This window comes from Vipera berus (assembly GCF_964194415.1).
Source record: "Vipera berus genome assembly, chromosome: 3".
NCBI lineage: Eukaryota > Metazoa > Chordata > Lepidosauria > Squamata > Viperidae > Vipera > Vipera berus.
In genome coordinates, this window is record NC_138204.1 from 89,456,855 (window position 1) to 89,481,177 (window position 24,323).

The window sequence follows — 24,323 nt, forward strand, 5'->3', positions numbered from 1 at the left end:
TGCTATTTCACAGTCTGATTAGTAAGGTTATGAAATATTATTAGTAAGAACAAATTCCAAAACCATTCTTTGATCTACAAATTTAACACGGTGAACAGCTTTTACAACTACAGCGCTATTCTATTTAGTAATATTTAGAAATTACTAGTAATATGTAATGATTACATAATTATTATTGCAACAGGAAAAATTCAGAAGGCTTCTATAAATGAACTTGCTTTTTTCTAAACAATCAAAACAAATACCTGAAAGGCTGGGATATGGATCTGACGTGTGTTTTCATATCTTCTAGCCTAAAAAGTCAATAATATTTTACATAAGAAGTGTCAAAGTAAAAAGGATATATTATATATTACTGAATTTATATAGCCAATATTTATTCGCCCAACAATCTAATACACTAAATTAAACACATATCCCACAAATTCAGAAAAGCAGTCAAGCAAGTGGGCAGGCAATTAAGTAAGTAAATATGTCAATAAATAAATAAATAAATAAATAAATAAATAAATAAATAAATAAATAATACATAAATACTGGAGTGTCACCCAGATCCCTCTCTGAATCTAGCAGATGTCTTCCTTAAAAGGAAATTATTTCTACCATTGCTCATGAAGACTGGAAATTGGCTGAATCCATCTCCCTATGGAAGGAATTGGCAAGACAGTGCCATCAATAAAAAATCTTCAGGCTTGGTGCTCGCACACTGTCGTTTACATAACCTGGTACTCAAAATAGGATTCTCTTCAATGATCCTAACATGAAGAAGGTCAAACATGCAATTGAATTACAATCCCCATCACCCCATGCTCTCATTTTGTTGGCTAGTACAGTAGAGAGTTCAGAGTTCGACACACTACCCATCTGTAGGATAAGTGATAGGAGTAACAAGTCAATAGTACAGCACACAAGGTTGTCATGGCCAGGTTCAATCACTAGCACCTTCATATAAACAAAATGAGGGACATATAGTAGATTAGGGCTAAAACTTTTAGCTGAACACTGGAAATATGCTGCCAGGTGATCATTTCAGTTTTTACTTTTACTTTCCATCTCGGTTATCGTTTATCAACCGGAAGAAAAGCAAGGTAGGAAAAAGCATGGAGAGCATGGCAGTTGGAATTCTCTCCAGCCTCCTCCTCATCAGTAGTTATAGGAGGATCTGCATTTTCTTTTGTGTATCAAAGAACTACATTGCATCTGCAAGTCCTTGCCCAACTGCCTTCCTCTTAGGAACACCCAGGAGGATTATATTCTTTTCTTCTGCAGACTTTTCTGAACCATTTCAGCCAACTTTTTCCTTCCCCCCCCCCGCCCCATAGTAAATTTTGCTGTTTTTCCATTCATCTTTCGTAGTTTTGTTTATGAACCAAGAGTCCCTTTGTATAATTTCTTTCCAAAATTCTGTTGGGTTGAAAAAAAATGATAACTATCAACAACTGCAGCGAAAATAATCAGCCGATATAAAAACCTTGGCTGGAAAGGAAGGAACCATAATTACTGGGACAGAACCGATGCATCAATAATCTGGAAGCTGATGCCTCGTTTCAGCTGCCTCAGAATTTTACAAAGCTTTTCTAGCATCCCTTTCAATTCATCTTGCTCTTTTAGGGCCTCTGACCACAAGATGACTATTAAGCAACCAAACGTATTCTGAACTTTATTAAAAATGCAGCCTGATTTTTTTTTTGGTGGGGGGGGGTGACCTTCATGGAACATAAAGACAAAAACAAATAGTACTCCACAGTCTAACGGACTGCTACAACCTTAGAAATGTCATAAGGATTGCCAATAGAGGCTTATCTCCCTGATAATCTTATGGACAAAATACATCCCTTTTTGTCATTATTGGTAGTCCTCGACGTACAGTCACAAATGGGATCAGAACGTCTATCACTAAAGTGGCTCACTAAATGGTTAAGTGAGTCACACCCAATTTTGCAACCTTTTTTTGCCACTGCAAGCGAATCACCACAGTTGTTAAGTGGGTATATGTCTGTTAAGCAAATCTGGCTTCTCCCATTGACTTTGCTCCCCTTCCCCCCTGCCGGAAGGTTGTAAATGATGATCAGATGACCCCAGGATGTTCCAACCGTCATAAATACATGCCAGTTGCCCAAACTAGATCACCTGACTCTGGGGACGCTGTGATGATTACGAGTGCAAGGATCAGCCATAAGTCGCTTTTTAAAGCACGTCATAATTTCAAACAGTCATTCAATTAATGATCATAAATCGAGAACTACTTGCCACTTCTTGTATGCTTTAGCAGCTGATCAAATTTACAGACGGCGCTTGGGTCTATACCTATCTCCCTCACTCACAGCCCGGCCGACGCCTTGGTGGACGCCTGGGAAAGGGCTGCCACCGAGGCGCTTGACCGTGTTATACCCTTGCGACCCCTGATCCGGCGCAGATCCCAATGGGCCCCATGGTTTTCTGTGGAGCTCTGGGAGATGAAGCGTCGGAGACGGGGTCTGGAGAGCAGTTGGAGATCCAGCCAGTCTGAATCTGACCGATTGCGGTTGAGAACCGCTACGAGGTTTTACCTCGTGGCGATGAGGACAGTGAAGTCTACTTCGCTGCCCTCATCGCGTCTGCAGATAATCGCCCGGCCGCCCTGTTTAGAGTGACCCGCTCCCTCCTTAATCAGGAGGTGAGGGGGGAGCCCTTGCAGGGGCGGGCCGAGGAGTTTAGTCATCATCTTGCGGACAAGATCGCTCAGATTCGGGCCGGTCTGGATTCTGACTGGGCGGAGACTGACGGGGAGGAATCGAGCGGTCTTGAGAACGTCATTTGGAATGAATTCGATCCTGTGACCCCGGATGAAGTGGACAGGATCATGAGGAGACTGAGTTCCACCACGTGTTTATTGGACCCGTGCCCCTCCTGGCTGGTGTATGCAGCTCAGGAGGAGACACGAGGCTGGTTCCAGGCAGTAATAACTGCTTCTTTGAGGGAGGGTATCTTTCCCGCTGCCTTGAAGGAGGTGGTGGTGAGACCCCTCCTCAAGAAGCCTGCTCTGGACCCCCCTATTTTAAACAACTATCGTCCGGTCTCCAACCTTCGCTTTTTAGCGAAGGTTGTTGAGAGCGTGGTGGCGCATCAGCTTCCTTTGTTCCTGGAGGAAACTGATTATCTAGACCCGTACCAATCGGGCTTTAGGCCCAGGTACAGCACGGAGATGGCATTGGTCGCGCTGGTGAATGATCTCTGGTGGGCTCGGGGCAGGGGTTGTTCCTCTGTCCTAGTCCTGTTAGAGCTCTCAGCGGCTTTTGATACCATCGACCATGGTATCCTACTGCGGCGTCTCAGGGGGTTGGGAGTGGGGGGCACTGTTTTACAGTGGTTCTCCTCCTACCTCCTGGGCCGCTCGCAGTCGGTGTTGATGGGAGGGCAGAGGTCCGCCCTGAGGCCTCTCATTTGTGGAGTCCCTCAGGGGTCGGTCCTCTCTCCCCCCTTGTTCAACATCTACATAAAGCCGCTGGGTGAGCTCATTCGTGGTTTCAGGGTGGGGTATCATCAGTATGCTTTTTCTTTCCACCCCGAACCAACCCAGTGATGCCCTCGACGTGATGTCCCGTTGCCTAGAGGCGATCTGGGTTTGGATGGGGAGAAACAGGCTTCGACTCAGTCCTGCCAAGACTGAGTGGCTGTGCATACCGGCATCTCGGATGAACCAGTTTTGTCCATCGTTAACTATGGGGGGTGAGGTATTACCCCCCGTTGATAGGGCTCGCAACTTGGGCGTCCTCCTGGACTCACGGCTCAGTTTGGAAGATCATATAGGAGCCGTGACCAGGGGGGCTTTTGCCCAGGTCCGCCTGGTGCGCCAGTTGCGGCCCTATCTGGACTGAGATGCCCTATGCACAGTCACTCATGCGCTCGTGACCTCCCGGTTAGACTACTGCAATGCTGTCTACATGGGGCTGCCCTTGAGGACCACTCGGAGGCTTCAGCTGGTGCAGAATGCAGCCGTGCGAGTTGTGATGGGTGTCTCCTGATACTCCCATGTAACACCTCTCCTCCACGAGCTGCATTGGCTTCCGGTTGCCCTCCGGGTGAGATTCAAGGTGCTGGTGATGACCTATAAAGCCCTAAATGGCATGGGTCCGGATTATCTTAGGGAGCACCTGCTGCCAGCATCAATTTCCCATTGTCCTGTGCGCTCCCACAGGGAGGGCCTCCTTAGGGTGCCGCCAGTCAGTGAGTGCCGGCGGGTGATCCCCGGGGGAAGGGCGTTCTCTGTGGGTGCGCCTGCCCTATGGAATGATCTGCCTGTGGATCTCCGGACTGCCCCCGACCTTCATTCGTTTCCCCGGGACCTAAAAACCTGGTTATTTGATTTATCTGGCCTGGACTGAGGGGTTTTAAATTTTTAATTTTTTAACTTTTTGGGCTATTAATTGTTATTTAATTTTATTTTAACTCTATTTTAACTTATATTGTTTTTTAACTTTGCCCTGTAAACCGCCCTGAGTTCTTCGGGAATAGGGCGGTATATAAAACCAATAAAATAAATAAATAAATAAATGTACTGTGGAAGGATGCTATAACCATACCCTAAATCAGGGATAGGCAACCTTAGCTCTTTTATGACTCGTGGAGTTCAACTCCCAGAATTCCTGAGCCAGCCATGCTCATGAGCCATGCTGGGCTCAGGAATTCTAGGAGTTGAATCCACGAGTCATAAAAGAGCCAAGGTTGCCTACCCCTGCCCTAGATCATTAGAAAAGTAAAATAAAATTCAGTGTGATTTTTTTTAAAAAAAATTCAATATTAGTACAGAATCATTCAAGTCTGAATAGGTTACCTAAGAGCTCCTGTTGTAGCTGAACGTGGCTGCCTCTGAAGTTTTAAGGCACGAAGTTGATCTCCCTGAGTCAAGTCACTCTTCATTTCTAAATCTTCTTCCAAATCATTCTGGAAAACACGAAATAATTTACTTAAAAAAAAACATTTTGAGGACAAAATCTATGACACAAGAATCACCACAGGTTTCTCTCTCTCTCTCTCTCATTATTTTGACTCCTCCTGACAATTTACTGGTAGCATTTATATCTATGAAAATATTTTAAGCAAAAAAAAAAAGGAATAACACAATGAAGACAAACTTAACAGTGAATGCGTGCACAACAGACTGAAGGGAAATTGTTGGAAAAGAAATACTTTATTAATAAAAGTACTACATATTTAAGCAATGGGGAGTTTAACTTGTCCCAGATTTCCATATGACTGAAGGTCAAAAAGCACAATGTAGTGTGAGCACATACATGCTTTCCTTCTTTTTACAGGGTTACTGGTGGGAGGCTGGCCAAGACTTTACAGTTAAGGTGGGGGGGAAAACCAGCTGCAAGACCACAGCTGATCACAGAGTTCTGGGTGACCATGGGCCAATCACTTTCTCTTAATCCAAGCTACCCCACCATTGGTATGCCCACTTAAACTTGCAGAGAAATGGTGCGGTACAAATATAAAACAAATTTAATAAATAATCACAGCGATTCTTTCCACACCTCTTTAAAATAGCAGGAAAACCTTTAACATTGACACGTGAGAACATTTTTGCCTTCTGCTTCTTTACCTTGCTCCTTGGAGTGAAACTTTTGGCTTAAATTAAACCAAAGTTTTATGATGTCAGGAATCAAGTTACAAAGGAGGAAAATAAGTCATCATTAATATGACGACACTGATTAATTTTCATAGTCACTAAAACACCTATTTTAGACTGCAGTTTTGGCAAAGGGCTATTGAACCTATCATATTTGCATGGGATACCACTGCGTTCCACCTTGTTCTTTATTCTTTCTTTGCCAAGTCCTGCAATTTGCTACTTCAATAATCATACTGACTTCTTTAATTATAAGGGTTACAACACAAATATACTATATATGTCAAACATTTTGAATATATTGCGCTGTTGTGATAAACTTCAAATATTTTATTTCTGAAATTATTGACATGTTCTTTAGGTGTGATTGGAGGTTATTCCAGTGCAACCTTACCTCTATATATTTATCCAAATTTTCAATTTTAGTTGAGGTTCCACTGATAGAAATTTCATCGAAGCCAGATAAAACTTTGCTCAAACTATCTTCAGCTACTTCTTTTGTTTTCTGTTTAGTTCGGAATATGTCGCCTTGGATCCACAACATCGACTGTTTTCTGTTCAATAGTACCAGAAATAAAATTAGTACCAGTGGTATTGTACTATAGAAGATGAAGTGTGGCTTTCTTTCAAAATATGTGCCTTTCCAATCTTTAAATCTGTGCAATCTCACACAATTATTGGATGATCTAGTTAGGGACACGGTGGCTCAGTGAGTTAGGACGCTGAGCTTGTCAATCAGAAGGTTGGCAGTTTGGCGGGTCGAATCCCGAGTGCCGCGTAACAGTGAGTGCCTGTTACTCGTCCCAGCTTCTGCCAACCTAGCAGTTCGAAAGCACGTAAAAATGCAAGTAGAAAAATAGGGACCACTACGGTGGGAAGGTAACAGCGTTCTGTGCACCTTTGGCGTCTAGTCATGCCGGCCACATGACCACGGAGACGTCCTCGGACAAGCGCTGGCTTTTCGTCTTTGAAACAGAGATGAGCACCGGCCCCTAGAGTTGGAAATGATTAGCACGCATGTGTGGGGGAACCTTTACCTTTACCTAGTTAGATTTTGGCCCTTATAATTAAAATGTTTGTCACTAGAAAAGAGCATTTGGAGGTCAGGGTCGAAATAAGAGGTCCTTAGTGCTCTCTGAGCTTGGTTGTTTTCTTGCAGACTTTTTATTATCCAAATTAGGTGACATCATCAGATGCAACAATACAATCAAGCTCAGAGAGCACCAAGAACTCCTAAAACACTTATTTTGGATATTCTCTGGGCAGCATTTGGGGTTTATTGCAGGTAAGAAAATGTCCACTTAGACGTTTGAAACTAACAGATGAAAGAGACTGTGGTTGATTTAGAAAAAAAATCAACACAACAACTGAATCTTATTTACAAAGCCTATTCTTATAGAAAGGGGGTTCGGTGACTTAGTGGTTAAGGTGCTGGGCTTGTCGACTAGAAGGTTGGCAATTTGAGACCCAAGTAAAATGTGATGGAGTAAGCTTCTGTTCTTGCCCCAGCTCCTCCCAACCTAGCAATTTGAAAGCATGCAAACACACGTAGATAGATAGATACTACTTTGCTGAGAAGGTAACAGTGTTTGATGCATCTTGGTGTATAGTCATGCCAGCCATGTGACTATGAAAGCATCTTTGGACAATGCTGGCTCTCTTGGTTAGGAAACGGAGATGAGTAACACCCCACTATACTCAGTCTAGACTGGCAGGGCAAACCTTTACCTTTTTAAAAATTCTTATAAAGTTAAATATATCAGCAGTATCCCTTTCTTTAATTTGTTTTCTTCTCTCCTTACATGTATGTGCTAAATTTTGCTCCTCTCATTCATAAGCAATCTTTCCCACCAGTTTTGCCTAGCTAGATAATTAAATATGACAGCTGTGGCAATAGACAGAAATAAACTGTCACCCGTATATTTAAATTCAGACAAAAATTCCTGTTGGGAGGTTAATGACTATGAAAGAGAATAGGATTAGGAAGATGAAAACAATATCCTTGGAAGGAAACTGCATGCAATAAAATTAAATAAGGCAAGCCAAGCTAACTCCTAGAAAAATTTGCTTAATGTGTATCATAAACACATAAATCAGGAAAAAAAAAGTCCTTGCAAGAATCAGTGAAGTTTATGCTTGTTTAGAATGATTTTACCTGTACATTGGTGGATAAGGACACCTCTTTCAAAGTTAGGTTGGAGACGTTATTAAGCTGACTTCAAAGATTGTTAATGGTTGTTAATCCAGAGCAGTATCACCTAATGAGCAGCAGTATCACTGTTTTAACTGCAAAGTATTGTATGCCTCAGTCCAATTTTTTTTAAAAAAATAAAAAAATATCCCACTCTTCTTCCTTATTTTTTAAAGCCCACTATGATAACTATCACCGATAACAAAACAAGGGGTCAAGGCAATGAATGTCAAAAAATTAGAGACAAAGGCAGTTTGTAATAGCATAGCAAGGAATATACAAGAAACTTCAATACAAAAATCTAATTTATGGCAGAAAAAGGTTTGGATGGTTAATCTGCAACACTTGCATACAAGAAACAAACCCATAAATCTCAAATCAATAATGGACCCAAATAATTATTTTTCAGAATTTATCCTGCCTGCTCTTTACTGAAAGTTGCCTTTCCACTGTGATATTGAGCTTTGCTATGTTAACCTCCATTGGACTGAGAAGATATTGCAAAATTGTCTGCCCTGCTCTCACCAAAAGCAGCTTGCCAATAGTTGTCTGGAGGAACAAGGCACTGATATAAACCAGCACAGAGAACAGGGTGAACAACTCCATGAAATCCCTAACCCCTGGCATAATCATCATGAAGCAGTGTCCCCCAAGCCCCATCTCTGGTCCCTTGTTACCACAGAGGGCACAAATCATGGGCATAATGCTCTGCATTTGTCAAAATACTATAATGCTGGCTGGGGAATTCTGCCACAGTTAAAGTTGCCACAGCTGAGGAACACTGGTTTATATTGGTCTATCTATATTGTTCCAAACCATTTCATACATGATCATGTACAAAAAAAGAAGGATGGCTTGTTTCAATAATTATTTTGAAGGTAGGGCGTTCACTACCTTGTTAAGTATGAAATAATACGCAGTAACACAGTAACAGTTTGGAGGCATTCCTCACACCTCATGCTTCATTTTATATGGCTCTTAGCAATTCATCCTGAAGGAATACCTGGGCAATATTACAGTATTATTATGGTATTACAGTATTACAATATTACAGTACTGGTATAAAATCAGAAAGCCCTGTGCAAATTTCATCCTTGGGTGATGTATTTATAGCGGGTATGTGCACCCAAGTCACGCTGTGGGGAGGATCATGCATTTTGTTGATGCACTAAATCAATTTTTATCACTGAGACATAACTACCAGATGTTCATTGCCACTGCCATAAATCCCATAGTGCAAACCAGATGGCTTGATCTGATCCATACCAATTAGCACCACAGATAGGCAACCTTGCTAATTATCAGCTTTTCTACACCTTTAGCTACTTCTAGCAAAGTTAATGAATGCATTTTTTTCTCCTTTTTCTCCAAAGGCAGATGAAAAATATTAGCTGACTTCAAACAAAAGTTGGAGAGTTACAAATGAACTTTAATTAGGTCCTGATGCTCTCTTTTGAGGATTAGATTGAGATACAGTTTACAAAAAAGCACAAAATATTGACAAGGGGAAGTAACTCGTTGAGATATGCTCAGGCAACAAAACCAAGAGAAGGGGCAAAGATTTTCCAGATACTTAACCGATTCCTGGAACTCTTTTATCCTGGAACTCTTTTTAAAAACGGCATATTGAGACATGAGTAATACAATAAACTGAATAACATAAAACATTACAGCAGCAGTGTAATACTATACACACCTTCTCCAGGACTCATTAAACTGTATAATCAAAACAATATACACAATTCGGTAGACGGAGTTCCCAAAGAAATTACCATGTTTTGTGGCCTTAATAAATATTTATTAAGCAGTGCAGGTGGGGAAAAGAACATATTCTGGAGCATCTATTATAGGATTAATGTAGTTCTCATACTTACTCTTCCAGGAAGTGTTGCTGGGGTCCAATAATAGAACCTGGCCGACACATTCGTATCCAGGCGATGGCTTCAGAATGGGTAAATTTATAGTGTTTGATTATGTAACAAGCAATCAGTGTTCCTGTTCTTCCTAGCCCAGCTACATTAATGAAAAAAAAGACATAAACATTGAATTTTTAGAGATCCAACAGCTGAATATTTGGCACTGAACAATGCAAAATATATTCTAAATATTTGTTTCTAGGTCTCAGGTTTTACAAAATTCATAGTCAAACGAGAGGAGAAATGTCATAGCTGTATTAAAGAAAAATTAACCTGTATATTCTATACAGCTTGATCTATGTTTTAACCACTGGGGCCTTTTCTATTCCTGATGGGGATAATCTAGAACATTTCACTTCCTTGTTCTACAGAACTCGGGTATATTGGTTTTTTTTCCGAGTGCTATAAATCAGAATACTGACGTAGCCATAGCTCCTGCTGATTTGACCAAATTGACTCAAGTCCTTTTATCATGATCTTCTCAGGTATATCCATGCACAGAAAATACTTCCAAAATGAAGAAGGTGTACTTTAAGCATTCCAAGCTTTGCCTTGATCCTCCAAAATGTTGATTCGGAAAGGTACTTTGATTACTTCTCAAGGGTTTGTGTAGCCCTATTTCTTACAAATGTCAATTCAAAATCATTTGCAGAGCTAGATCTGCATGGCTGGTTCTCAGGTTACAACCATTCATTGACTGACCATTCAAAGCTAAGATGGCACTGAATGGGGGGGACTTACAATGGGACCTTGGAGTTCCAGTCATTGTAGCATACCTGCAGTCGCATAATCGTGATCTGAGTACTTATCGCCCAGCTCATGGCTACAATGTTGCAACAAGCCACAGATATGTGATTGCGATTTCCAACTTTCCCTGCCAGCTTCCCACAAGCAAACTCAATGGGGAAGCTGGTAGGTAGTCAACACTTGTGGCCACACGAGGTTGTTTAACAACTCGAGTGGTCCTCACTTAACAGTGTCACCCAGGATTGCTGGAATTAATATCACTAAGTGACACAGTCACATGATGTCACACTTTACAACTACACACTTTACAATTAGTGGTCCTAATTGCTGTTGTAAACCAAGTACTACCTTAATATTAGTATCTTCCTTTTAATGTGTGGAACCATTTAACAGGGTGAAGATGTTAGAATATGAATTAAATACAGTGGTGGGATTCAGCCGGTTTGGACCAGTTCGGTAGAACTGGTAGCTAATTTTTTGTTGACCTCAGTGAACCGGATGATGCCCTAGCCCTTTTCACAAGTCCCAGAATGGACTGCTGGAAGTGCATGGATGACACTTCCGGAACTCCGTTCTGAGCCGGTCTCCCCGGTCCAGAACAGACTTCCGGAAGTGGCGTCCACACACTTCTGGTGGGCTGTTCTGGGCCTGAGAGGCTTCCCCAGCTCAGAATGGACTTCCGGAAGTGGCATCCACACACTTCCGGTGGGCTGTTCTGGGCCTGGGAGGCCTCCCCGGCTCAGAATGGACTTCCGGAAGTGGCGTCCATGCACTTCCGGTGGGCTGTTCTGGGCCTGGGAGGCTTCCCCAGCTCAGAACAGACTTTCGGAAGTGGTGTCCATGCACTTCTGGTGCGCTGTTCTGGGTCTGGGAGGCCTCCCTGGCTCAGAATGGACTTCCAGAAGTGGTGTCCACACAGAGAACCATTTGTTCAGGTATTTGAATCCCACCACTGATTAAATATATTATATACTGTATCATGAATTGACACAAATGGAGGCAGTCTGAGAATGTTTTTAATAACAGTCAGTTATTAATGAAAAAAGTGACATTGCTTCCTCTGTATTTTCAAGTGAAATCATTTCATTGAAATATTATGGAATAGAAGATTCAAGATGTTAAGGCATCCCACCTACAAGTCATGGAAGTTCATTACTATTCTTACACATGGATAAGAACTGAACATTCTAAAGAATACTAAAGAGAAATCTTTACAAAAAAAGGTAACAGCATCACTCAGTGGAATAAAAATGGCTCTGCATAGATACGAAAAAAAAAATCAATGCAACATTTTAGCTAAGGCCAGAGTTTTAAAATGTATAATTTGGAGTAATTTATACAAGTCGGCAAATATATTAGGATAGAAATTTTAATTCTAATTTTTATTTTTATGTCGAACGGATTTAGTATTGCAATTCAGACTTACCTTTACAGTGTACAGCTACAGCGCCTTCTGCTTCCTCACAGATGTTCAAAAACTGTTGCAATATACTGTCACTCGGGGTGCTACCATCAATGAAGAATAGATCATAGTGGTCAAACCCACCATCTGTGAAGCGTTTTGCTTCATAAATCTTTTTGTTGAGTCTTATGACGGTTGTTATGTTGTGCTTCCTAAAGTATGGGAAATAGGCTTCGGGTGCATGAAGCGGATAACCTACAACAAGCAGAGTGAGAATACTTGGATGTTTCCATCTCATCTCCAAGTAGCCGAACCCTTAAGAACACTATATGAGGAAAATAAATTATTTTAAAATAATGCACATATTGAGGGGTTCTGGCGCTCTTTGAGCTTGGTTGTTTTCTTGCAGACATTTCATTACCCAACTAGGTAATATCATGATGTTCTCTTCTATTGGTAATACAAATATTTATTAGGCAAGTCTATTCAAAGTTGCAAAGCTGAATGCTTTAGTGTTATAGCCAAAAGATCTTCAATAACAACATCACAGAACATTAAAGAGCTCCAGCTAATATTTGGAGAAGTTATTTCTTCTTGTTAGTTCTAAACCGGAAGAAAGCTTTTTTGTGGAATCTTCATCACCATGAAAAACAGATAATAGTTTAAAAAGTTTGAATATTTGGAAAGTACTACATACAACTGTAAATATTTGAGAGAGATTTGGCACAGTTATTTTGACTGATTTGCTATTTCTTCCTGTAACTAACTATATCCAACACAATGAAATTTTACATGCACACACTTTTATTTCCATCACTTCTTTTTATACAATTTCTTAAAATAGTACCAAAATGAAATTGTTTTAAAAATGGATATGTATTTAAGGTAATATTCACTGATTTTATAAGGCTGAGATAAAACTGATTTTTTTTGGGGTGGGGTGGGGGAATCAATTGGTAGTGATCATGGAATTGCAGGTGCATATCAACTATGTTTTTCTAAACATTCAAAAATCAGCAACAACCTTGTAATCTTTTATTATGCTGTAGTTTTTCTACAGATTGGCTACACTGCGTTGTGTCTAATCCTTGGAAAATAAAGTACGGTACCTTCATGTGATTACTTTCCAGAATCAAAGTTCTAATTACCCTTTTGATGTTTATTCAATTTTTTTTTCCTTAAACCTATATATAATCTTTCTTTTGCTAAGAATTGAAAGAAACTCACCCTGTGTGTTCAGACTCATTGATCCAAAGGATCCTAATAGCTGAAAAGCATTTAAAAAGCAATTTCTAAAAGTGATTAGAAAAGGTAGTATATGAATCTAGTGTCCTTTGAAGGTTCCGATGGGTGGTTTGAGCAAGATGGCTATTCCTTCATCTCCCAGAGCTCTAAACCCACTGGAGATCACTATCCTGCAGTCTCCTCATGAGGAACAACTGTGGGTGATCTCAAGTCCTCTCCTTGCCCAGAGAGGAGTTACAAAAAGCTACTCTACTAGCTGGCTCTTCATTTTACCACGGTTGTCACCTGTACCCCTTCAGTTTACCATATATTCCCCAGAAGTCACAAACCTCACTTCCTAATCACTTTTAGAAATTGCCTATTTATCATTTTCAAGTTCGTTGGCGCAAATCTTAATAGCTTTAAAATGGTTAAAATGTTTTCATCAGGTGAGTTTATCTTCAACTCTGAACAAAAGAAAAATCAATCATAGGCTTAAGAACTTAAAGAATTTGAAATAAAAAAGAGCTAAATAAGCTTTTGATTTGACTTTGGTTATAAGATTTTGCAATTAGCTATAAAAAATAAACAGCTTCTTGTGGGGAACAGATGTATTTTAGCTATCTTGAATAGAGTAAGTCATAACAAAGATAAATAATGATTTTAGAAACTGGTTACTAGAGGAGACTGAAAATTACAAGCAAAAGAAAGGGATTTTCATTACAATGGATGGCCTTAAAATGATGATCAAAATTTCAAAAATGTGTACTTGGATAACGTGGATTTAAGAAAAGAAATTCAACTGTGTTATGGGACACAGAACTCAATTCCACATTTTCTCAAAATCTACCCTGGAGATTTGAGGGTATTTTTAAAGGGGAAGAGGTGAAAAGTTTTAAAAACTAGAGGTAAAAACACAGACTTTGCTACTATAAGCAAACTCTCCCTAGATGGACTATTTTACTTGCTGAAAATGTGAAGTTGCCTTCATACTAAAAATTAATTTTTTCAGTATTGGTAAACAATTGTTGTTTCCTAAACAATATAATGTCCAAAAGCCTGCATTCACCCAAGGCCTTATTATGCATGAGATTCCTTCCTGGATTTCAATATTACCCAAAGTTGCTACTCAGGATTGCTATCAAAAGATTTGTCAAAACAATTCTTGTGGACAGTAATTACTTGAGTAAACATAGCAACTCTGGACTATAGTCAATGATTAGCCATAGGAAACAAAACCAAAATTCTACGCCACCACCCCTCAAAAAAAAAAAAAGACAAATACCATTTTCAATCTTGGTCTTCGGATGCGGTCCACTAAATGCTAAGAATTTTCCAGGGACAATCCAATTGAAGTCACCATTTTCTACCCTCTATGGAAAATGAAAGGAGAAAAAAAAGACTTAAAAAATCTCTTTTCAATTTTTGAATAGCATTTTGTTTTGAAAAGTTCATTAAAATGTATCTTTGCTTTAATGTCACTCAGAGAAAACAGTTTGCTGAAAGATTACCCAAGGAAATTTGCTAGTATTAAAAAAAACCCATCTAATTCTACTGATAAATCAACACAAGGACCAACAATTACTTTTATTTTCAGAATTCACAAAAGCAATGGAAGTATGCCATATTATTAACATTTGTAAAATTGATGTTTAAAACAATACACAATTAAAACCAATCACCGTTAACATTTTATGTTGTGAATACAGCTTGCTGCACTTTAATTTTTTTTACAAGACCAAATGTAACTCCTTTTATATCAAATAATGAATTATGAGTAGGATTTTGTGTCAGTTGAAATCACTGTACATTATACTTTTAGTAGCAAGATTACACAGATAAGTGGAAATAATTTTGAAGATTTAAGCACTGCTTGAAAATGTCAACTTAACAAATTATCTTAACATTACTTAAGGTAATGATTTTACATAGCAATTGGTTAATCTGCCTATTATTCCTTGTTGAAAAAAATGTGACTTAATGCATATATATTTTCAACTATACTCTTGAAGCATTGTTTCAGATTTAGTGCTAATATTAGGCTAAAAGATATCACATCACTTGCTCAATAAAACAGACACTAGTACAACCTAAAGTAATGAGGAGATTCCACAAGCTAATTGTCAAGTAAATGTAAGTCTTTTCTAGGTCTGGGAATTAATCAACCAATACATTTTCCTAGATTTGTAACAACAATGAATTTTCAATACCATTAAATATTATATAAATTATCTTATTCAGGTGTCAGATAATTCTGGAATTGTAACTAATCTTTTATTCCTTTTCCTTAGTACTTTTATGATAAAGAAACTCAAAACCTACAGAACAAATTTAGAAATCATTACTACTACACCAAATTTCCTATCTGTAAATTAGCAACTTCAGCATTTAAAAGATATACAGACCTCGTAATGTTCATATTCATCTGCATCAAATGTCTTGAAATCAACAAATCCATGTTGTAAGGCCTAGAAAAAAGCATATCAAATTTTCATGGAGCTATTCATAGAAAAAAAAGAATCCAGTCCCTTCTGAAATAATATACATGGAATTAGTGCTTATTTTACATCTTTAGACACTGTTTTTATGCTGTTGATAGTTATAATCAAGACAAGATTACTTGTTGCTGTAGTTTGTCACTTAGCAAAACCAACTATCTTGACTCAAAAGCTTCCATTTTGATCCAGAAAGAATAGCTAACTAAAAGTAAACAGACTGTAATAGAAACAAGAAACATGTTGCTAGAGATGCTACCTTTTATCTCTCCCAATGATTAAATTCAGAAGATGTATGTGCTTCTTTCTTAAACTAGAAACTTCTTGCTTTGGGGGGGGGGAACTTATCAGGAACTTTTGAAATTATCCATCCAGAGGCGTGGCAAGAAAAACAGTCCACTTTCTAAATTGGCTTAACATCTTGTTAGAACGTAACACCCAAGAAATTGGAATTTTACTGTTTGCCATTGTTTTTGCATGGTAACCCCCTTTTCTCTCTAGCAGCCTAAACAGACATAAGAAAAATAATTATTTTTCTTTAGGATTTATTTTCACTACGCTAGATACTGCACGTTCTTTGTTCTGTCCCAATCTGATATTCACATATTGTTAATACTGTGAAGCAAACCCTCCCCGCCTCAAAAAAAAAAGTAAAAACAAACTGGGGCTGCTTCAACCAAAACACCTTGATTGGTTTTATGTTTTCCATAGACTGGAAAATGTTCCTAGGGTATCCTAAATGGGCACTTAAAAAGGTTTAGTCCACTGCCCTCCCAATCTATGTTGTTATTTATTCTTAATTATGTCCTCAAAGGTTTTAAAAAACATGTAAAAAAGAAAACCATAAAACACCCAACTTGAAGCTACTGAAAAATTACTAAGCTATTGCTTGACTTGAAGGATGAAAAGGAAAGTAAGGCTGATCCTGGCCTACCAATGTCCCGTGTTATTACACTCTTGGAAAATTTCTAGGAAGCTATTTCCTTTCACGTAAACACTATGATGTTACCTTTTTTAGTCCTTGTAGACAGTCGAGGATAGATAGATTATATGTGCAGTTCCCAAACGAAGCATCCCTATGAAAAGAAAATATAAACATGTCAGAGCAGGGGTGTCAAACTCAATTTCATTGAGGGCCGCATCAGCATTGCGGTTGCCCTCAGGGGGCCGGGTGGGTATGGCCAGGATGGGCGTGGCCTACTGGGTGGGCATGGCTAGAGTGCGTATGGCCTACTAGGTGGGCATGGCCAGCTCTACATCGTTCGCATCCAGGGTGCCTATGGGGGCCTGGGCAGGAGTGGGACAGATCTGAGGGTCTCTGGGCCAGGGCCAAGGCAGTGGGGGCCGTTCCCTCACTGTTTCCAGGATGGCTTCGCGGGCCACATGAAACCACTTCCTGGGCCGGATCTGGCCCCGGGGCCTTGTGTTTGACATGTCTGTGTCAGAGGAACAGAAAGCAGCAATAACACTGAAGTGAGTGACATGTGGCCTCCAAGCTTTTAGATTTCTAAAAAATTCAATCTTGATATCACAGTTCAATTATATGTCTAAATCTGTAGAGGGGTTGCTTCTACTAACTAAAGAATGTGTACTCATCTAAAAGATTAATAGGATGATTTTTAAATCAAGTAACTGATTTTTTTAAGAGGATGAAAATTGTACAGTATCTCTACACACTTTACATTCCCATTTAATGGAATTATTCTAAAGCCCATTATTTTAGTGTATTTTAGTTAACAGTTTTCATACATTACTTTGAATAAAAATAAAATAGAAGACAACATAAGGTGGATTACATGTAAAAAAGCCCCCAGTAGTCCTCGACTTTTGAGCCCAAAATGTTTGTTGTTAAGTGAGAAATCTGTTAAGTGAAATTTGCCCCATTTTACGACCTGTCTTGTCACTTGTTGTGAATCACTGCAGTTGTTAAGTTAGTAACATGGTGGTGAAGTGCATCTGGCTTCCCCATTGATTTTGCTCATCAGAAGATTACAAATGCTGATAACATGACCCCAGGACACTACAACCACCCTGAGCATTTGAATTTTTATCATGTGACCGGTGGGATGCTGCAACAGTCATAAGTGTGAAAACAGTCATTAGTCACTTTTTGCAGTGCTGTTGTAACTTGGAAGGGTCACTAATGAATGGTTGTAAGTCAAGGACTTACAGACTTACAGACTTGGCCCTTTTATGACTTGTGGACTCAAACTCCCAGAATACCTCAGCCAGGCACACTGGGTGAGGAATTCTGGGAGTTGAAGTCCACAAGTCATAAAAGGGCCAAGTCTGAAGACCCCTGACCTAGATGAATATTATTTTAGGTTTTTTATTTATTTCTAAAATTCATATTACATAATTAATATTACATCTCTCAATATTTCTGGTCAAAATAGTTGTACTACCCTTGCGGTTATCTGATTCTGATTTGAATGGTTGGCAACTGGCTTGCATTTATAACAATTGCAGCTTAACTGTGTGATACAATTAACAACCGTAGCAAAAATAGCTGAAAATCACATGATGGCTTGCTTAATGGCTGCATTGTTTAGCGACCAAAATTCCAATTGTGGTTGCAAGTCAAGGAGTACCAGTAGTACGATACTGTTGACGTGTAAAAGCAGTACAGTTACTACCACATTCATATAATATATATTTCGTGATTACAATTAAAATTGAATACCTTAATGTTTACCAAAATGTCCAGTGTCTGTAGACAATTATGAATCTCTAATATCCATTTTGTAATTCCAATTAAAAACATAGTGATGTACTATTAAAAGTGTTTAGTTTTATTTTACTGGATTACTGTTAAGAGGACAACGTGTATATATTTCTGCTTTAATATATTTGTTATACAAATTTTTGCATATATATCAATCCCCATTCCTGTAACCTCCAGTTCAATCGACTTCTAAGAAAATGATCTTCACAGTAAGAGTATATGCCTGTTCTCTTTAACTTATGAAAGATATGGTTATTCCTATAAAATAATCAATAGTAAAAGGAACAAGGTGTATTTTTTCTCCTGTGAGAATTGTGTCAGTTAGTGCAACAAATATTACAGATATTGATAGAATTTGAATATTTACAGTTTGCTCCTGGAAGAAGCAGAAACCATATTTTTAAAACAGAGCAATTTCTTTGTTAATTAAACTTGTTAATGCTTTATAAAAGGAAAATTTGAAATTTATGCATGGGAAAAGCTGGGCAAAATACAGTTTCTTGCCCAAGGCGAAGTATATTTTTTGATTAATCATTCAACATTCAACAGAGTTTTACAGTGTTTGAGGCTTTATGATCAGGATTAGTAGCAAAGGCAACTAGATTCTTCCCAATGAGTTATATTAAACATAAAAGTTTGTAACGGGGCTAAAGTACAAAAAACACTACAATATATATAGTTGATTTCAATCAAACAGAGAACTCCATAATGTTTTAAAGGAGATGTAAGTGAAGATGAATTAACATGAAATAGCAAATGAACCTTTAAGGCAAGTTCTAAATGCCTGTCATCTAAGAACCAAGTGTGTGAAAATGATGTTCTGCCAGATCTGCTAATTAAAATTCACAAGTCTAATGTGACAACAACGAGCTATAATACTAAATGTGATCTAAAAAATAATCTGTTCTCAGAAGAGATACAAATAAATTTCAGGATCCCATTATTATAAAAGATACATTTTGTATGTTGGACAGGCTAACACACCTCCAATATATATCTTATTTAAGTACTTTTCTTTAAATGTTTAATCCCCCCCCAAAAAAACCCTTTAATTCATTGATTAAAACAAATGTTAAATAATATAGCCCAAAGTTTATGGATGAATCTTTCCACCTGCAACCTGACTAAACATCAAAGTGTCAGTAAGCTAATTTATCTTTATATCTTATTTCTATGTTATGCAACAAATATCTGAAAGTTCTCAATTGTAATTTATATATCAATCTAAAAAAAGCATAGAACTCCCAACTTCAAAATGGTTTTAACTCTTTGCTTAGTGTTCTGTACCAGCCTGCTACCGGCCCTGCAGAAAAGGCAGGGACAACCCCTCTACAAATGGCAAGAGGCTGGAATTACGCCTGCCAAATTTATTCACATAAAACAGAGCAAGACAAGACACCAACCATAAAACACGAGCTAAGAAGCAGGAACAATCCAAGCGGTTGCCTTCAGCAAACCAGCCCTCCCACACATTCCCCTTAAATACAGTTCAGGGTGTGGCCTCTCTGTGCCTCCTTCCGAGGTGCCCCATTGCCTTCCTGTTTACTCCTGACTGACTGCCTCCTGCGTCGGGTGTCCTTGAACAGGGCCAGCTGTGGGTCATCTTCATCCACGCTGTCAGGCTCACACAGCTGGGTCTGCATCGTGACCAGATGAGAGGGGCCTTGCTGGGGGCTCTCATCAAGCTGTCCAATCCCCTCAGCAAGCTCTTCAACACCCCCCTCCTCCTCCTCTGAGTCGTCCGACCCAACTGCCGAACCCACAGGCTGACCCTGAATCACAACACTTAGTATCTATGTTGCATATGTAGTCCACACTTATAATAGTATCCTGGCAGCAGATTTTACTGTAAAAGCACTTTTTATAGTAGTGTTTTTGTAGTAGTAGTTGCAATTAACAGAAGATGCTTAGTTAAAGCTCAGGTATCAAGATAAGATTAATAAAAATATGTGCAATTTTCTAGCTCTTCAACTAATACTAGAAAAAAAGTTGTGAAGAAGTATAAATTTGTATAAGTAAAATTAAGTTATCTTGATAAGCAGTATACAAAATTCTGCATGTGAAAGTTCCTCCTTAATTGTAAGGGTGAAGCACCTATATCTCTCCTCATCTAAAGCAAGACAAAATAAATGCACATGCAATATTGCAGTATAAATGAATATCACTTGATGGTCTCTGAGTATTCAGAAACAGAACTGAATTAGCAAATATTTTTATACCATGTAAATTACTGATTATAATATACCCAAATAATTTCTATTCCATCCAAACTGCTCTTTGTGTAGCATCTGAAAATTACTAATTTTCTTCCAGAGTCGATTTTTCGGAAAGTCTACTTTTGGATGCAAATATTCTAGTCTTCCTTAAATACACAGAACAACTTTACCCGGGAAACAAGCAGTCCTTTATTCAAGCTCTCTGAAGGAGGATTTGATATAGGTATCCAGATGCCAAATCTAATTTCATATTATGACATATCAGTAGCAAATTTGTATTTCTTTGTGCTGATATATTTCATCTTCCATGTCAGAAATCGGGCTGAATGATTAACAACTACGTTGCTCTTAGTCAACATCAAGGTTTGATGATATTTAACTGCATAGTATAATCCGATTGCTAAGTATTTTAAAACAAACAAACAGAAAATCTGGGAGAAAAGATACAGAAAATCTTTCAAAACACACTGTACTGGATTCTGTTAGGGCTGAGACCTAACATACAATTTGATTCAGATAGCGCTTGCACAATTCAGAAGCCATCTTAAAAATCAAATTTTGGTACTTCCCCATTCAACTATCATTGAAAAATTAAGAAACAGGTGTATGTTTAGCAATTATACTTAACACTGCTTGCAGATTCTGTTGCCTGTTACGGACAGAAAAAAAAATCCTCTATTGAGAAAGCAGTTACAAGGAGTTTTGTGCAAGAGAAACTTTTAAAGTTTGGGAGAGTTTCATTAAGAATCTTCCAGTTCTATATAGGCTGGGCAATTGTTATGAAAATGACTTACATGACAAAGAAAACTTCAGGAACAAATCATACCAATTTTTAGTACACACTTATTCAGAGAATTTAGGAGTAATCTCTATAGGTAGGTGTCAATTAATGCCATTACTTCAGTATTCTGCTGTGGTTCTTCAAAATAAGCCTTTCCCCCCCCCTCAAATAGAAACTTTTCTCCATTTTGCACAATCAAGTAGTATCTAAAAACCCAGCACAACTGTGCTCGTGCTAGCGTCAACCATGTGCATGCTAGTCGCACACTAATTGAATTTTCGATATTAAATGGAACCTGGTATCAAATTTTAAAAATCATATTAAATCAAATTTCACACAAATGGATTGGCTACAACCTATGTACATTGCAGAGCTGGCGCCAAATAGGGTTAAAAAACAGGATTTCATGTATAAAAAAATTTACATTTGGTAAGTTTCCTGCTCAGCTGACCACACTGAAGTCACAACATTAAGCGCTTCCTCCTTAAGTTAGTTGTAATTTTATTTTAAAAATTATGGAAAATTATACAATGTTGAAATTGAACGTGTTGTGCAGGATCTATAGGGGGATCTCGATCTATTTCTTTTACTACGTTTCAGTGACATGATCTTAGGATACTTTAGGGGCCTGAGACAATATTTTACTTCAATGAAACTTGGGAAACCAAAATTCAACCAACTCCATTTTGTGGGGAAAAGGAAGAGGGAGTGCTCGGTACACCACCTTGAACCTATGAAAGAAAATGAAGAAATAAAATAACAAATTCGATATTCACATCCAGTGATTTGAGCAAAAAAACATGCATTGGGGAGGTAATTTAGCAAATTAGCCTTTTTCAAAACACTGAAAGATTTGCAGGAACATCTTATGAAACCACAACTAAGGAGTTAGTACTATACTAAATCTCTAAAAGCTTGTCTGCTGAAAACACTCTTTCAAAGTGTGGGAGCCTTGTTTTTATTTGTACAGCATGTTCTGGCAAGACCATATTTGCAATGCACTATTAACAAAGCTATGACTATACTATATATTCTTTCCATAGCAACAAACATCAAGATGGGGCACTCATGTAAACAAAGAACATTCTTCAATGCCAGACATGCTTTAAAGCTCTAAAAGTTGTATATGTAATAAATTCTTTAAAAACTTTCTTCCACTAATTCCTCTAATGTATTACATTTTCAAATTGTTCTCTGTTCAGAGCCATGTGGATTACTGTAGTGTATAAGGACTGTTTCATTTTTGTATAATTTTCCATTGATGGATCCCATTCAAAGTATCTTTGTTATCCAATTCAACATACCTATGGTTTAATACAATCATCAAAATTAAATTATTAATTATGATAAGTATGATATACATAACATTTTTGCTCAGGTTGAATGTTTGGGCTATTGAAGTGGTACATATATTTGACAATTCATGCATGCATGAATTGTTTTACTGGCTAGTAGTGATTATTACATTCAAGAGGGCTCAATTTACAGCACAATAATTGAAAGGTCATATCTGCTCATAAGTTTTTAAATAAAAAGATCACTCAAAATTAAATCAGGTTATTCAAAATATCTTTTCTACAAAATTCAAGTACATAACACACTAACAAATATTCATTTCATGAGCAATGTTCGTTCACTATATGAGAAATTAGTGTACCTTTTTTAACCAACAGCACAGGAATTTAATGGGAGCATTGTTCTGTAACTTTTTCTTATGACTAATGTTCTAGAGATGAATTTCAACACAGCATGGCTCAATAGAAGCCTTTCTAAAATATATGAAAACTTATTGGCTTTTACATCTAGCAGTGTCCCTGTATCAAATCTATCCAATGAGGAATTCTTCAAAAATAAACCAATCAGAAGTCCCCCTACATAATCAGCAGTCCCAAAGACAGACCAACCAGAAACTGATACTCCTAAAATTTCTTCAGATTAGACCAATTGGACAAGGAACCAATCAGGAATCAGCTTTTTTGGATTGATGTGACATGGCCCAGCTTGCCAGGTTCAAATACAAGAACCAAGTCAGCCCAGTTCAGAGGCCTTTGTTACTGAAAGGTATACACAAAGCAACTCGTTCTGCTTCTGACGATGCCAGCCACATCAGTATAAAAGAAAAGCAGATGAGAGTCATTCAACCTTAAAGCTCAACAATACAGTGAAAACCTGTTTTAGCAGACTTTGATGCAAAGGTCTACTTGTTAGAGCATAATGTCAATACAAAAATAATGTAAATTGATATAAATAACATGCTGGTATCATGTATGGCATCAATGAGTAATTGAACTGAATTCCTAAATAACAGATATACTTCCTCTCACTTAATCTATAAGATTTAATTTTTTTGATATAAGTGCTTACATTTTTTGCATTTAAATGAACAATATTCTGCACTCTAGAGCTTGTTGGAAAAACTAATAAACAAAACCAAGAAAACACTGAACATTTTCCATTCCAGAGGCGACAGGTCCATCCTTGCTGCTACAAAACTGCTTAAACCTAAACCTGTTCCACAGATAATTTATGGTTCACAGGTATTCATCTATAATACCTTTAAAACCCCTGGATATTTTTCAATTCCAAGTTTTTGCATGTTTTCTTCATGATTCTTTGCTATGTCTTAAATGCTCTGATACGTGTGGAATCCAGACAAATTTTCCTTGAGGAAATAGCCTGCATTTGTCACCTCTTTTACTGGCTAAAACTTTCCTTCCCCTATCATTTTCTGGCCCTCTTAATTCTGACAACTCCCCTTCAGGACGGAAGACAAACATTCAGCTGACTTGCATTTCTGGTCTCCCCCAGTTTCTGTAGAGAAAGCCAGAGCAGATATCTGCTCAGTGAGTTTACGACATAGCATGGCGGATGGTCCTAGCGGTTATAGGTGCCTGCCATGGGCGAGTTCTAGATCAGCATCCCCTTGTTCCTGTTAAGTATCTATTCAATCCCACCTCTGCAAACCCTACAGTCTTTGACTGGCCTGGTTTGATATTTTTTTCCACAGCAATACTG

The 24,323-nt window shown here is 38.3% G+C and overlaps 1 protein-coding gene across 3 annotated transcripts in view; it reads right to left on the bottom strand.

The window, feature by feature from the left end:
- Positions 1–24,323, bottom strand: part of CDC14A (cell division cycle 14A) — an 81,036-nt gene that overhangs the window by 12,097 nt on the left and 44,616 nt on the right. For all 3 annotated transcript variants that reach the window (XM_081325773.1, XM_081325772.1, XM_081325771.1), the window contains exons 6-13: positions 16,596–16,662; positions 15,497–15,559; positions 14,377–14,464; positions 11,892–12,122; positions 9,677–9,815; positions 6,006–6,165; positions 4,814–4,923; positions 246–293 (exon numbers count right to left, since the gene is read on the bottom strand). In XM_081325773.1, coding sequence (XP_081181899.1) covers positions 246–293; positions 4,814–4,923; positions 6,006–6,165; positions 9,677–9,815; positions 11,892–12,122; positions 14,377–14,464; positions 15,497–15,559; positions 16,596–16,662 — 906 coding nt within the window. The remainder of the gene's footprint in view (positions 1–245; positions 294–4,813; positions 4,924–6,005; positions 6,166–9,676; positions 9,816–11,891; positions 12,123–14,376; positions 14,465–15,496; positions 15,560–16,595; positions 16,663–24,323) is intronic.